General features: G+C 41.4%; 1 protein-coding gene across 1 annotated transcript; it reads right to left on the bottom strand.

Moving 5' to 3' along the window:
* Positions 1-238: 238 nt before the first annotated feature.
* Positions 239-1,210, bottom strand: LOC122757842. The gene has a single exon (XM_044011408.1). It carries the CDS (start codon positions 1,208-1,210, stop codon positions 239-241), a length of 972 nt encoding a protein of 323 aa, XP_043867343.1.
* Positions 1,211-16,973: the final 15,763 nt, after the last annotated feature.

Genomic DNA, 16,973 nt, shown 5'->3' on the forward strand with positions numbered 1-16,973 from the left:
GCCCGGAGTGCTGGTGTGCCAGACAATTCGCGCAGTATTTGTTGATAAGCACTGCGCGAATACGTTTTTCGGCCGGAAGGCCCAGGAAACGCCTGCACTTCCGCAGAACGTCTCTCTACACACGCGGCATCGGAAGGAGTTGATGCCAGGTGTCTCCACGGATTGAACAGCTGATGTCATAGCTGAAAAGGAAAGATGTGCCGGGTGGTAAGCGATGGAATTAGATGCACATACAGGGTTAGTTGGACATCACAGGGGTATTATCGTCCGTTGGTAGGATGACTAACTTATGGACGGGTCTACGGACGATGCCCCGGGAGGTGAGAATGTCCGCCACTCGGACCTTCCCATCATCTCCTGGGTGCGTGAGGTGGACACGGCCGAGCCGCCACTCGTTGATGGCGACATTGTCGTCTTTCACGATGACCATGTCGCCGACCTTCAAGTCACGTTGTGCGAAGTGCCATTTATTACGTTTGTGCAGCTCCTTAAGATACTCTTCTTTCCAACGAAAACAAAATTGTTGGTGAAGAGCCTTAAGTCGCTGCCAGCGATTCAGGATAGACATCGCATCTTGCGTAATTCTGGGCTCAGTAATGGTTATAAGAGGGCCACCGACTAGGATGTGTCCTGGAGTAAGGGCTTGTAGATCGGTGGAATCCTCGGACATGAGTGCTATCGGTCTCGAGTTGAGGCAGCCTTCTATTCTTGCCAAGAGGGTCGAAAGCTCCTCGAAAGTATATTTCGTCGTGGCAGTGGATTTATAGAACAGGGCCTTGAAACTCTTCACCCCTGCTTCCCACAAGCCGCCCATATGTGGTGCGCTCGGTGGATTGAAATGCCAGGATAGGCTATGGAGAGAGTGCTTTGCAAGCACCTCGGATCGGAGTGATTCCACAAAGTCTCGCGATAAAGTCTTTGTGGCTCCGACAAACGTTTTCCCGTTGTCGGAGTAAATCTTCTGCGGACATCCACGCCGAGCCACCAAGCGGGAGAACGCCGCTAAGAATTTTTCGGTGGTTAAGTCGGACGTGGCCTCGAGATGGATAGCCTTGGTGCTAAAGCACACAAACACGCAGACGTACCCCTTTGTAATGCGGCAGGCACGTCCGGCGTAATTCTTCACATCGAAGGGGCCTGCAAAGTCGACGCCTACGACGGTGAAGGGCCTGGTGAAGGTTGTGCGATCAGCTGGCAGGTCGCCCATCATTTGCGTTTGGAGACGCTTACGATAAACAACGCAGGACTTGCATGAGTTTATCACCGATTTGATGGCGTTCGTCGTAGCTTAAGGAAGCGAATGTCCTTATGCGTCCGCATGCTCTTAGGATACCTTTATTATCCAGGAAAGGATTAAGATTTCGGAGTGGACTTGAGGCCGGAAGTTTTTGCTGTGCACGTAAACAACTGATCTCTTTTGCGTAGACTCGCTTTTGGCACAAGGAGATGAACCTGGCCTGGATAAAGTGCAATTCATCAGCACTGAGCTCTTGCGATGGAGGTGGGGCGGATCTCCTACACCGATTGATGAAACGAAACATCCAAGCGGTGACACGGAGGGCTCGATGAAGTTCGGAAAATCTGGTTATGAACTCAGTTGAAGGAGTCAAGGTGGCAGCATGACTTTTAGCTGCTTTTTGCTCCAGAGCAGTCTCCAAGCTAAGAGCGGGAACGAGTGGCCAGTGAGACTGGGAAAGTCGAAGCCAATCTGGCCCATGGAACCATAGCGGATTTGAGAGAAGCTCCTCTGCTAGCTAGGTCCGCGGGATTATGTTCTGAGCTGACATGATGCCAGTCACCAGGATTGGTGAGCTCAATTATCTTACTGATCCGATTTGCGACGAAGGTTGTCCAATTGCACGCAGGCTTGTTTAGCCAGGCTAGGACAATAGTCGAATCAGTCCAATAAAAGGACTGAAAACTGACTGCAGGGGATGCCGGCAGCAGTACTGAGCATAAGTCGGTCAGAAGGACAGCACCGCAAAGCTCCAAGCGGGGTATGGAAAGGGATTTGATCGGAGCGACTCTCGTTTTGGCGGAGAGCAGATTGACGAAGATCTGGTTGCCAAGTTCTACACGGAGATAGACAGCCGCTCCGTAAGCACGCTCAGATGCGTCACAAAACCCATGAAATTGGAAAGTAGCTCGAGGCTGGAAGTGTACCCATCGAGGCACACGAATATCCCGAAGGCTGGAGAAGCTGAGGATAAACTCTCGCTATTGGGTGAGGAGATCACCAGGCAGAGGTTGGTCCCAATCTAAACCGCGTAGCCAGAGCGCTTGCATAAAGATTTTTGCACGGATGACAAAGGGTGCCAGCCACCCTGCAGGGTCGAACAACTTGGCGATCTGGGAAAGGACCGACCTTTTTGTGTAGGACTGCTGGAGAGGAATGTCAGGGGGCGAAAAAAAGAAAAGATCGGCTTGCGCTTGCCAACGTAGGCCTAGGGTCTTTGCTGTGCTGGAATCTTCAAGCTCTATGAAGTCCTCGCACAGCCGATGACTCTTTGGGATAGCCTTCAAACAATCCATGGAATTGGATGTCCACTTCCTTAAGGGAAACCCCGCACTCTGCAGAGCTTCTGTGAGTTCGGCGATAGTTGCGATCACCTCTTCTTTGGAGTGTGCTCCTGCAAGTACGTCATCGACGTACATGCACTCGGAAATGACTTTGCTGGCGAGAGGCAAACGAGATCTCACGTCATTTGCGAGTTGTTTGAGCACTCTCAAAGCCAGGAAAGGAGCACAGTTTACTCCAAAGGTGACGGTGCTTAGTTCGAAGTCCCCGATGTTGCCGTCTGGCTTACGGAAAAGGATCCGTTGGGGTGTGTTTTGGATCAACACGAATTTGGCGATACATTTTAGTGATGTCGGCATTAAACACGTATCGATAGTATCGCCATTGCACATTGGGCCAGCGAGCCGATTTTTCGACGAAAATTAAAGTTTTCAAGCTAGGTTCTTGAAATTTGGTACATATGATAGTGTCGATGCACATAAAAATATATCTAAGTTTCAAACCGATCTGACCACGCCTTCCATAGCCGCCCATATGAGATAGGTTTCCTCTAGTTGATACTTTTACGGTAATTAATGATGCTAGCAGTCGTTAAATTCAACAAATGTTTTTAATTCATTTATTTAACACTTAACTTTAATATTAATAAATAAAAAATAAAAATGCATTAAAAATAACAATTTTACATTTAAAAATGTTCCTAAAAGTCGTCTTCTACATCAATTTCTATTGTAAACGGATTTTCAGAGTCAGAATCTGAATCACTATTGTTAGCATCAAAAACGGGAGCATTGTTATTATTGTCCATGTTACAAGGATATAGGAAGTTTGGTGATTCCAAAAGTTCGATTACGTCTGCTGGTAGGGGTAGTTTATTTTGCTGGCCCAATCTTTTTGCTAGGTAGATGCTCGACACAAGAGGATCTGAGGAATCCATTGCTCTGTGGAAAACGTCTTCCATGTTTTTTTGCCGAGTACTCTTTCGAGCATGTAGCCTCCTGTCACTCTTATAATATTTGTTGCGAGCCTCTGAGGCGTTCTCGCCAAGAACACCTAATGGAAGGATTGATGCTTCTATTATTTGGTAGCCGTGCATTAACACTTTATGGACTGTTGCCGACATTGGAAACCATGGATACAAGGACATATATAGTGTTACGGTTTTCTGACAATACTTTTTAAATTGTGTTGGATCAATTGGTAGGTGGCAAGAAATAGCAATCAAGATACTGTTAAAATATGCAATAAGATTTTCATCAAGACCTAAAATTTCAGCTAGTAGCTTAGGTTTTGCAAACGCCCTCCTTGCTGTGTTGCCGTCGTTTGTATTTCCATTGCCATTCTGCTTAGGCTTATCCACATGTAGAGCCATAGCATTCCACATCTTCTTCTGAATCGTATTTTTTGTTTCGCCATTTCTTTTTTTCCATTTTCATCTCTCACTTGCCATTTTTTAAGTTTCAGTCTATATGCAATTTTGAGAACGAATTCAAAAAATCGAATCCAACCATGTAGAGGACTTATGCCATATTTTAATGCTTCATGTCTTGGCTTAAATTTTGGTGAGTCCATTTCAGCATTTTTCATGAAGTCTTTTGGACTCGCTCCACATATCGGACACAATTGGCAAGATTTGGTTTCAGTCAAAATGTTTAAAACCTTTCCATCTAAAAGTGTCATTTGGAGATCATATTTAACTGAAATTGATTTTCCATTTACAACGGTGCAGACGTATGCAGACAAATTATCTATTTGATTATCCAAATTTTTTTTTCTCAGCAAGAATATGGTCTTTTGTCTCTTTAACAAACTCAAGCTTGACTGGTCTACAAAATCTAATCGACTGAGGAGTACGATTCATCCAAAATACATTTCCAATATGGTCCATTAATTTAAGGGGGATTATTGTTGTCGCAAAAAGCGAGTCGTCAGTAAGGAGTGAATCACATCCAAAAAAGTGTTGCTTATAGCTGCTTTGTCCGGTTGTTCCATCAAATCCATAGCTTGCAATAAGGGTCAGACTTAAAGTATTGCCAAGCTGCTTAAATAAATCTTCTTGCATTTGAATTATACGGCAACTAGTGTGGTCTAGAACACTTTGCAGCGGGACTTTAGCAACTGACTCGGTTACATTAATATCAAAAGGTCTACATTTTGACTTAGCTTCTCTCACTTTGTTGTAAGCAGGAAAAAGTTCACAAGATCGGGAAATGCTGAGCTCGCGAAAGTTGTTGTATTGACTTTTACTTAATGAATTTTCAAGCAGATATGCTAAGGCTTCATCTTCCGTTAGTCGAACCGAGTCAGTTTTCTGCGTAAAAGATTTTTTCTAACCTTATTGTGGTCACTCGGAGTAAGATATATATTTTTTAGCACAAGGGCTGTATCTTCCCTCGTTCGATTTTTCGGCCGAAACTGCGGCGGCATGCACAAGAAGAGATGTGTTGTGACCCTGATGTACAGCTAAATCGGATGCCAATTTTCTCTTCTGACGGGGACCGGCGTTAACATATTCAATGGGTGGGCGTCCAACTGGTCTTGATGGTAACGGCTTTGGATTTGAAGACAACAATGAACTTACTGTTATGGCCATATTGGACAAAAGCCACTCGGTATGCTTTGTCTTAAATCTGGCCATACTTCTATTACATTTTGCCAAGTTCTTCTGAATGTAAAGGTGAAAGCTTCTCACTTTGGTGTTGATTTCATCCTTTTTTTCCGTGCTTAAATCGAATTCTTTGAGTTCATAATAAATCCAACTCGAAACGGCAGATGCGCTACGATTGTTTTGCATGTAGATATCAAGCAGTTGCTTATAGGCGAACTCAACCACAACTACAATATTAGTGATTTATTCAAATTAGAACAAAATGGAGCAAAAAAGCTTTTTACAGTTAGTTTATATACACTTTGCACTATCATGACACATAATTACTTTTTGGCACAACTTGGCACAAAATTAGTTATAATCCACAACAGACGGGCTAGCAGGTTAGCTTTTTTCTACTTTTGGACAACACAAATAAACGCACACAAAAAACAGATTAGCAAACATAGACAAAATCTTTTTAATATAAATATTCTACATACCTTGGCCTTTCTTTTCCATAATTTTAGTAAAAAATTGATCAAACCACAAAATTTTGGCACGCTTGCAAGTAAACAAAAACTTTCCCGCGCTTTTCAGTTTCACACGCATGCAATCAAACAACTGACTTTGAAGGGCTGCCAAAATGCCAGGGATGCATCAAAACAATTAAAATCTTTTGATTCATTTTAGTCAAAGTATATACTACTAAAATTTTATTCTCAAAATAGGTTTACTTTCTATAAAAAATTTGAATTTTCGTCGAAAAATCGGCGCGCTGGCCCAATGTGCATTGGAGGATTTGCATCGTGAGGTCGGACTGAAGGACCGGGCCTGGATGAAGAATATCATTCAGACTCTTCTCATTGGAAGATGGGCACGATGCATTGAACACCACCCTCACTTTGGTGGTGGTGCTGTCGGGCTTAAAGACCGCATGGTGAGGCAAGTAAAAGTTACTCATTGCAGGATTGCAATGTGAGAACACTGGCCTCATATGACCCAAGTCGAGATACTCTTGCAGGATAGCTTCGTACTCGGCCTTGAGTGTCGAATTCTTGGACAATCTGCTCTCATTCTTGAGAAACTGCTCCAGAGCGATGGATCGCGAGTGACCTAAGTCAGGGTGATTCGGATTTTTGAACGGAAGAGTCACGACGTAGGAGCCAGACTTGTCTCTCCGTGTGGTTCGGACAGAGTTATCCTCACCCGCAGAGTCTGGTTTACTGGCTACCTTGGGGAGATTCTCCACCTCCCAAAATTTGGTGATGAGGTGATCGAGTTTTTTATCGTGGAGGATAGTAACTCTAGTCGTGAAAGCGGAAATCGACTCTTGAGGCCTCTTTGTGACTGGACCCGTAAGAATCCAGCCGAAGATTTTCTCTTGGCCCATAAGTGATCCGCAGAGGTTAGGGCGGAAGCCCCCCTGAACGATCGACGGAAGGATATCCGCGCCTAAAAGAACGTCAATTCGAGCGCTCTTGAAGAAGAGTGGATCAGCTAATGGGATGTCGGGCAGATTGTTTAAGAGCTGTTGCGGAATGGGGTACGATGGCAGATTGCTGGAGAGTCGTGGGATGACCAAGGCTGAGGCCTCAATTCAAAGTCGAGGTTTCAGTGGAGTGCCGATGTGGAAGTCACAGAGCTTCGTTGATTTTGCTGCCACAGAGTGGCCTAGACCGGGCACCTGCGTTTGCACGGATCGGAAAGGTAGCTTCATCAGACGGAATAATCGTTCGGAAATGAACGTCGCTTCGGACCCCGAGTCAATTGAAGCCCTGGCTGGATATGTGACCCCCAAGTGACATACATCAATTACAGCCGTACCCAGCAGGACCCCTGGAGTATCGGCCGTGAAATACGACTGCACATTACGAGGTACTTCGGACGTACCTGAAGTCACAGCGGCTCCGGACGAGGAGCTGGTTGCTGTGGAGCCTTCACGGTGAAGCAGTGTATTGTGCCTCCCCTTGCACTTGGCGCAATTGTGTATGCTAGTGCAGTCGCGCAGTTGGTGACCTTGAGCAAAGCAGCTCAGGCAAAGTTGCCTTCGCTTTATGTATGTCTCGCGCGCTGCCAAAGACATTTGGATGAAGCGAGGACACAGACGAACCGGATGGTTCTCTTTAGCACACAAATCGCACTTTTTGGATTTGGAGTGGACTTGTGACTCGAAGGCATGGACTTTTTTGTGAGAGTTGCTGACCGTGGATTTCGGGTCTGAACCTGGGACTTTCGGGAGAGACCTATCACCTTCCATAGCCTCAAGCGCGCGAGCATGCTCGCTAATGAAGAGACTTACGTCTTTCCAGGCTGGGATGTCTGATTTTCGTGTTAAAGAATGCTCCCAGAGAGATCGAGTGTGTTCAGGTAACTTGGAAGTGCACAAGAACACAAGGATACAATCCCAGTTCTCCGTAGAGATTTGGGCTTGCTCGATGGCAGTGACACACCGATGAATGGTGCCATGCAATTCTCTGAGAGCCGCGCCTGATTCCTTGGTGACTTTGGGGAGGTTGAGAAGGATCTTAAGCTGGCTGTTCACTAACAATCGCTTGTTCTCGTACCGGTCACACAAGGCGTCCCAAGCTGATGCAAAACCGTCATTCGTGAGCGGGCACTCGGCGACTAAGGCATTTGCATCACCTGCTGTCTTTGAGTTGAGGTGGAATAACTTTTCCACCGGAGTTAGGCGCGGATTCTGAATATAAATGGCAGTAAAAAGATCACGGAATGTTGGCCAGCGCAAGTAGTCGCCATGGAACACTTCCGTATCAACGGGTGGTAGACGACAGCCTCCAGACGAGGCGAAAGGAGCGGACATAGGAGCGGGCGGTGTACTCGATACGGAAAGTGCATCGATCTGTACACCCAGATGGGTCGTACACCGCTCGTAGACAGATTAACAGTTGTCGAACTTGGCCTCTATGGCTTCAACTTCGCCACTGCTCGCCCCTTGGCTCAATGCTCTGGCACAGACCTTATACTGCTGCTCAGCATCATCCCATAATGCCTTGACACGGTCTCGGCGGATCTCGAAGGCCCGGAGCTGAGCCGCATGAGTGGCGTTAGAAGGACCAAATGTTGTAGTGGTGGCGTCTAGATAAAAACACTTGGTATATGGTTTTTAAACACGAAGGTGATAGTGTAAATAAATATAATAAAAAACCCCAAAGGATATTGTTGGTTATTTTATTGTTCTTTATTTAAATGTACCAAGTGTTGTCTGTATGTGAAGGTGGTCTGTATGTATGTGAGTAGAAATTGCAGTGGAATAGCAATTAAATTTGCATGATCGGATTACAATAAAAGCGGACGTGAGTTTACTACAAAACACAAAGGATATTGTGTATTATATTTTAGTAAAACGTAAAAGAGTTGCTCGTGCAAGGAAAGTAATTGAACAGCTTATTAAGTGTCTAAATATGTATATAAGGATATATATATGTATAGGCATGTAATCGGTGAGTAAGTCGCAAAATTAGTACATACATATGTATATATGTATGGGAATATGGCGGATCAGAAGTGCCAGTGAGATATTAATGTACTATTTTACGGAAGTATGGGATACTTATCTCGACGGCCGTTGGAATGCTGATTTTATGGATGTGGATGAATAATCCGGCTCGAAGGACCAAATGTTGTAGTGTGGAGTCGTGATAAGTGAGGAAACGTGGGTTTGATTTTAAAAATTATTTATTTTAATGTAGAAAATGGTGCCGCTCCAAAAATGGCGATGTTGTATATTCACATTCACAATTAAAAGTAAAAGTAAAAAGTAATAGTACTTGGCGGAGGGCCAAGCACTGAGAGCAAGCGGTTATGCTATTAACAGAAGCTGTTAATAGCATAACCGGGATCTGTGGGGGAGGAGCAATCCTGTTAATGGGCATTAACACTTACCAATATTTGAATTAAGTCAATCGCGCAGTCACGCATCGGCCTATGCTTACGGAACCACAACATTAGCTGTTCATTTGTTATTTCTTTTTTATTATTAATTTCTTTTTTCGCTTTTATTATTTATGTTTGTCACTTTTAAAACTTCGTCATCTTGAACTTCATTTTCATTATTTTTGTTTTTTTGTTTTCTCCCCTTTCTGGAGTATTTTCTGACGTCGCAGCACAATACAATTTTTTCTGTATTTTTCTTTCTGCTGCTGCTTCAGCCGTCTTAAATGTCTTTCACTATACATATTTATTTTATATATTATTATTATTTATTTTGATTATTTTATTATTTTAATTTGTTAAAATTTTGTTGCAATTGCATATATATGTATTAATACAATATTTACGTTTGTTTGCTGCTTGAAAACATCACTCAACTTGCAATGCTTGATTGTATATGCTCAACGGGCGAACGATGCATCCTTCGAACATCGAGGAAGAGCAGAAAGCATAAACGAAAACAAACGGTACTTCCATAACAATTGTTTTTGTAAATTATGAAAGGAACAGCGACAGAAAGCGAAGATTGTTTTTTTCCTTCACTATGCACTATTCGCAAAACACCAAAAATATATGTTGTAGTGGCGCTGGAATAGAAAAAAAGAAGCAGCCTAAAAGTAGGCAATCCGCTGAGCTTGGAGTGGCTTAGAAAAGTTGATCACGCGATCACGGATGTGGCAATCCCAAATCTGGATTAATAACAGGAGAAATTGTCACTCTCACCTAGGCCATAAAAAACTGTTCCCAAGCGATGACTTGCCGCTTCATGGGATCGGCCATATTTTCCTCTTTCTTTTCCAATCTCAACCACCGACTGAAAAGGTTGTGCAAAAATCACACTGTGAAATAGTGAAAAGTTAATTTGAAAATTAAAGAAAAATTTTAAATTGAAAGTACTATTTCTTTTGTGCAAGTGCCAAACTAATGAATTCGGTAAGGAGAAAGTAGTGGCATTTCCATAAGTCAGAATATAGGCCTAAAATCATTTCGCACAAACCTCTTTGCAGGTTTGGCACCCAGCAAAAATTTTAATTTTTTTTTTGGCAACGTGCATCCGCGCATACTAAATATTCCCATCGCGCTATTTGGATGGCAGCTTCTGCGCACAACTAAATATCCGCATCTGCGCACAACTAAATATACGCATCGCGCTATTTGGATGGCAGCATCTGCGCACAACCACATATAAGCAGTACTGCAGAATACTGCATCTTATAACTCCGCACCTGCACCTGTTGCACAATAATCATTGCCTTTTTGATTTAAGAAGGCCAACTTTTGGCGAATATTGATGAATTAATTTGTATTATAGGCACAGAGTTTATCTTTTTTTTGTTTGCACTTCATGAACAAAATTATAATTAAATAGTGGACTAATTTAAAAATAAAATTATACATTTTTTTTTGTTAGCACAGCTTGCAGCCAAACCGAAATGGAAGCGCTTTCATCGCGGGACAGCACCGTAAGTGGAGCTACATTATATATTTAACAATTTCCATATTTATTTTTTTTATTACTCTCCGTCAGCGTTATTAGCACCCGCTGCATAAAAAAAAATTTAATGCATAATTATTAACCTCTCTATTCCACTTCTACATTCCTCATTTCGATCAGCTGGTTTAAGGCTGAGAGAAAAAGCTCCCCTAAAGCTTTCTTTCGTCTGCTTATATTCACTTATTCTTTATGCCCAAAACCACTATTTACCTATGTATGATTATTTTGTTAAGATTAAATCCAATGAAGTTTAATTAAGTTTCATTATTTTGGGGCCATGCGGCGCGTTTCTATAGGTTTTTAGCTCTCCAAGCTGGGAATGGGATCGCTGATAATACAGGCAGGTAGCCAGCAATCAACGTAGGGTGGGCACGGTCGGTCGCCTTAATATCGAAGGCCGACTTTTGCTGAGCAGGCACATATTTTCTTGCGCAACGAGACCCAGCTTGGACAGGTATGTTTGTGTGTCTAAATCTGTTCTATCTCTCTGTTTGCACGCGAATTTTTATTTATAAATATATCTTGCCAGCGCTAGGAGTTGCAGTTTCCCTCTTCATACCCTCTTCCCATCTCCCGATGACCCAATGGCCGGATCCAGCGCGTGCACTGCACCATCTCTCACAGCATGTAGGAAGTGCCAAGGATTTCGTGAAAGCCACACACTTATCGAACTTGGCTAAAAATAGAATTATTGAATCCGTGAAGAATTTTAAAGCTGCCCAAACGCAAGGTCTTACTTCTTCCCTTATATTAAAGACCTCTGCCAAGTATATGGTGACAGTTAATATTGACACTGCCGATGGTCTTGTCAACGGAGCAACTGGCATTTTAATGGACATAGGTTTCAACTCATCTATACCCTCTATTTTGTGGATAAAATTTTTTGAAGAGAGTGTAGGAGCTAATGCGCGTGCTAAATGCGCACATCATCAGGAGCCTTCATGGACTCCAGTACAGAAAACTATTAAGAGTTTTCAATTTTTAACTAATAAGCAAGTTATAATTGATCGTGAGCAATTCCCCGTAGTACTTGCTGAGGCTATTACAGCAAAGTTTGAATGCTTACCCTCAAAAAATGTGAAAATGACAGGGTATTTTCCGATATGCCACGCCCCTAAAGAGGCGTAAAAATTATATTTGGGGAATCCATAGAGAAGGCTACCAGTAACTCAACTATCCAAATTTGAAGCTTCTAGCTTTTATACTTTAGGAGATATAAAGTTTTGTGGTTTGCCACGCCCCCTGTGGGCGGACATATATCCGACAAAACTTTTTGGTCTTGGGTGATCAGTCCGAGTATATATACAAAATTTGAGATCTCTGCCATCAATAGTGTCCAAAATATAGCAGAATTTAAAAAATCACTATATCTTCAGGTCCGATTTGCCACGCCCCCAATGGGCGAAGACTTATAATTTTGTCTTTAGACTTTATAGAATCATAACATTAGCTGACGTGCAAAATTTCAGCATTCTAGGTTTACAACTTTAGGAGATACAGTTTTATCCGATTTGCCACGTCCCCAATGGGCGTAGATATATCCGCCATAGTTCGTGATCTTGGGTGGTCAACGCGGACCTACATACCAAATTTCAGTTTTCTAGCTCCTTAACTAACATGATTTCTGATATATCGGTATATCGCCTAGTGGGCGGATCGGGAAAATTTTAACACTTTATAAATCGGAGATATACACGAGTATGTGTTCCAAATGTCAAGTCTCTAGCTTCAATAGCGCCGAAATAGATTGCGTTCATACGGACAGACGGACGGACGGACAGACGGACGGACAGCAAGACGGACATTGCACAAAACCAATATACTGATTCACTTTCGTGAATGATTATAAAAATGGGAATATTGAAAATAACATTGCGAATAGAGGCCGAACATCAGCAATAACACCGCGCGACAAAAGACAACTGGCCAAAATTGTTAGGGCTGATCGTCGCCAATCTTTAAGAAATTTGGCTTCTGAGTGGTCGCAGACAATTGGCAAAACTGTCCACCGAGAGTGGACTCGACTGCAATTAAAAAGTATTGGATATGGTTTTTATAAAGTATGTTTTGTTATTAGCTGTGCATCGTACCCAATAACTTACTCGTAATCTTACTCGTAGGCCAAGGAAAAACCCTTGCTTACGCTTCGTCACAAAAAGAAGCGTTTGCAATGGGCTCGGGAAAGGATGTCTTGGACTCAAAGGCAATGGGATACCATCATATTCAGCGATGAAGAAAACGCGTCATCCGTAAAAAGTCAGAAACATATCATAAAGACTGCCTTAAAAGAACAACAAAGTTTCTTGCGAGCACTATGGTATGGGGATGTATGTCTGCCAAGGGATTAGGAAGACTTCATTTCATTGAAGGGACACTCAATGCTGAAAAATATATTAATATTTTACAAGATAGTTTGTTGCCATCAATACCAAAACTATCAGATTGCGGTGAATTCACTTTTCAGCAGGACGGAGCATCATTGCACACAGCTAAGGGAACCAGAAATTGGCTGCAATATAATCAAATAGAGGTTTTAGATTGGCCAGCAAATAGTCCAGATCTAAGCCCAATTGAAAATATTTGGTGGCTAATGAAAAACCAGCTTCGAAATGAGCCACAACGGAATATTGCTGACTCGAAAATCAAGTTGCAAGAGATGTAGGACTCAATTTCTCAAGAGCATTGCAAAACTTTGTTAAAATCAATGCCAAAACGAGTTAAATGTGTAATTCAGGCCAAGGGCGACGTTACACAATTCTAATATTAATTAAATTATTGTTTTGAGTATGAAAGTAAATCGCATTACGCAGCGTTCGAATTAATAGTGGTCAATTTTTATACCCTGAACCCATTTTCAATGGGAAATCAGGGTATAATGGTTTTGTTGAAATGTATGTAACAGGCAGAAGGAGGCGTGGCAGACCCCACAAAGTATATATATTCTTGATCAGGGTGACGAGCTGAGTTGATTTGGCCCTGTCCGTCTGTCTGTCCGTCTGTCCGTATGTATGATATAAGAGCTAGAGACTTCAAATTTTTTTTAAAATGTCCGTAATTACAGCGCGCATATCAAGTTTATCATTAAAAATCGATAACTCATCCCGATCTTTTTTTTTATCGATAAAAAACCTTATCGAAAAGCAGTTATAAAATTATATCTTCTACGCCTTTATTGCTAGTCTCCAAATTTTTAATGTATGCTTATATGCAATTTATACAATTTCGGGTTTTGTTAAAATTTGCCCCCCACCCTTAAATTCACCCCCTCACCATCACTTTTGTAAAAAGCGTATTTCAAATACTAGAGACTTGTGCTTTAGCAATTACATGCATATCCATGTTATAATCATAATCTGAGAAGTTTCATGAAGATCGTACGTCCACAAAAAAAGTTATTAAGCAATTAAGTTCTCATAGTAAGCGCTCACTGCCGCCCATGCGTGTTTATGCTTGTGTGTGTATATGTATGTAAATGTTTGTGTATGTGTGTGCATGTGTTTGTGTATCTGTGTGTGTGTGCATGCGTTTGTGTGTGTATGCGTGTGTGTGTGTGTGTATGTGTGGCTGTATGCGTGTGTGTGTATGTATGCCTGTGTGTGCGTACGTGCGTGTGTGTGTGCGTGTTTCTTGTGTAAGCTGAAAGACGCGAAAAATTATTGAAATATCTATTGCTCCAAGGGTTCAGGGGATCTCGTAGTCGAGCAGTCTCGACTAGAGCTTTCTTACTTGTATCTTATCTCTTAAGTATACCGTTTTAGTAAATTACTCATATTTTTGTTGTTGTTGGAAAGAGAGCATTATTTTTTTTTTTTTTTTCATCATGAAGAGAATAAAATTCTCTTTAAGACGAAATGCATTGGTATGTGTTATCTTTAGTAGTATTGACAATATAGTGTGTTAAACATTGCGCACTGCAAAAAAAACATGCTGTTCGAATTAATAGTGGTTTGGGCTCGTAATATAAATATAAATTTCAATGTTAACTCCGATACCCACATTGATTGGGTGTTTTCTTATTTACCAAGTGGAACTAGTAGCTCATTAACCTATGAAACAATGTATAGTCATCATAGTGGAATTTCATTTGGGCTTGATTTCAAACTATTTGTGGAACAGTAGGTCTTAAACTAAAACTATTTCAAGCTATTTGTGGAACAGTAAGTCTTAAACTAAAAAGATATATGTATTTAATTTAATTTATTATTATTTTTAAGTCTACATTATTTATTATATTTGTTTTTCATTTGTATTTATTTTTTTTTTGTCATATTTAAATAGTATGTAAATTAGTTTAAACTAATCGTAGCTAATCGTAGAAGAAAAATTGAAATTAGGCGTAGAGAACAGCGACAAAATTCGATAGACCACGCGCGAAGACGGACAAACCGAGTCCTTCGACAACAAGAACAGTCAGTGGACACTTTGCGTAGGGATACTCGCAGGCAAAATTTAGAAATTAGGAGTGCTGAACAGCAACAAAATACAGTAGAGCACGCTAAAACTCGGACGGATCGAGACATTAGACAACAAGAATAGTCAGTGAACACTATGCGTAGGGCAACTCGTAGGCAAAATGTAGAAATTAGGAGTGTTGAACAGCAACAAAATACAATAGGACGCTCACAAAGACGATCAAATATTAGAGTAAGACAGCAGAAACAGTTGATCAATTCTATACGCAGAGCAGCACGTAGGCAGGATAGCCAATTTCGACTTTCAGAACAGGAGCGCAATAGAAGAGCCAGATCCTTACGTCAGCGCGAGATTGAGAATATAATTTTAATTAGGGAACAAGATAGAGTTCGAAGATCTAGAATACGCAGCAATCGTTTGCGTAGGTTAGCAGAACAGAGAATAAATACAATTAATAGACGAAATTCTAGAAGAAATATTTCAATTAATGAGGTATCCCTTCAAAGTGGAGTGGAGCAACCGAATACCACATTAGAAACTCATTCGTTAGAAACATTAATCAATAATTTTAATAAAATAGTCAAACTGGGACCTGACCAACTTTGCCTTTGCTGCAAGGGGCTTTGGTTTCCACATCAAGTGGACAGACTTCGTTCCCAGCATAATGCGTACATTTTACTATTGTCGACAAATTTTCGATCTGAAGATGGCATTTACAAATTTTGTAAATCTTGTAGCCGCACAATAAAATCAGGTAAAGGGCCAAAAAATGCCATTACAAATGGCGTAGATTTTCCGAGTCTTCCACAATACTTAGAAGATCTGACACCTTTGGAAGAACGTTAAATATCTCCACGACTTCCATTTATGATTACAAAATCTTTAGGGCATGAGCGTCAGAGTGCAATAAAAGGAGCTGTTGTTAATGTCCCGATCCCAATCGCTAATGTCGTCACATCACTCCCAAGAGCTTTTCATGAAGCCGAGGTTGTACAGCTTCACCATTTCATGGCTGAAACCATTAGACCACTTAAAATTATTACCGCCATGCGTTTTTTAGTGTTAACAGAACTTTATCAGAAGCATACTATTTCTATTAATGAATAAAGAATGTCTTCTCTTTCATCAGCCCCTCAGAGTATACCATTCTTTGCAACAGCTGAAGACAATGCTATTTTTAATGAACTTGTAAATACTGAGAAGCAGGAGGCCCAAGAAAATGTAGAAATAGAAGAGCTTAATCCAGGAGGGCAAGAAACATTATTAGACAACATTCAGACAGATAATATTAGTATGCAAAGAATTCAAATGGCTCCTGGCGAAGGACAAGGACCCCTTGATTTGATTGGAGATGAGGATGCAGAGGAATTATCGTTTCCCACTGTCTTTGCAGGCAATAAAAGGAAGTGTTCGGTTAGTTATTCAACTATTGTTAGATCTGAATTGCGAAACTTTGATAGGAGAGGTTGTAGAACCGATAAAATATTTTATTCTTATAAAAAGTTGGAAATGATGTATATTAGAAGCAACACTTCCATTTGTCTGCGTAAGCATACTGCTCCTCTCTGCATTACGGCAGCTAATGCTCTAAGTGATGATCACATGAGCAATTTAATTCTTCACGATGAAGGCTATCGAGTTTTGAAGGGTATTCGGTCATCTCCAGCTCACTGGGAAGGTGAAAAGAAAAAAGTTATGGCAATGATAAGACAGTTTGATTTGCTAACCTTTTTTATTACATTGTCTGCTGCAGAGACTAGGTGGACCGAACTATTAGTCATTTTAAAAAGAAATGTTGATAAAATAGAAATTTCAGAAGACAGCGCAGCAGCTTTACAGTTTTCGGAAAAAGCGAGACTTATTAGATCAGATCCAGTGACCTGTGCTCGATATTTTGATTATAGGTATAGACAAGTTCTTAAATTAATGAAAAAATAAGGAAGTAACAGTTATAAAATATTATTGGCGTGTTGAATTCCAACAAAGAGGTTCTCCTCATATACACG

Source organism: Drosophila mojavensis, unplaced genomic scaffold (assembly GCF_018153725.1).
Source record: "Drosophila mojavensis isolate 15081-1352.22 unplaced genomic scaffold, ASM1815372v1 contig_136, whole genome shotgun sequence".
NCBI classification, from domain to species: Eukaryota; Metazoa; Arthropoda; class Insecta; order Diptera; family Drosophilidae; genus Drosophila; species Drosophila mojavensis.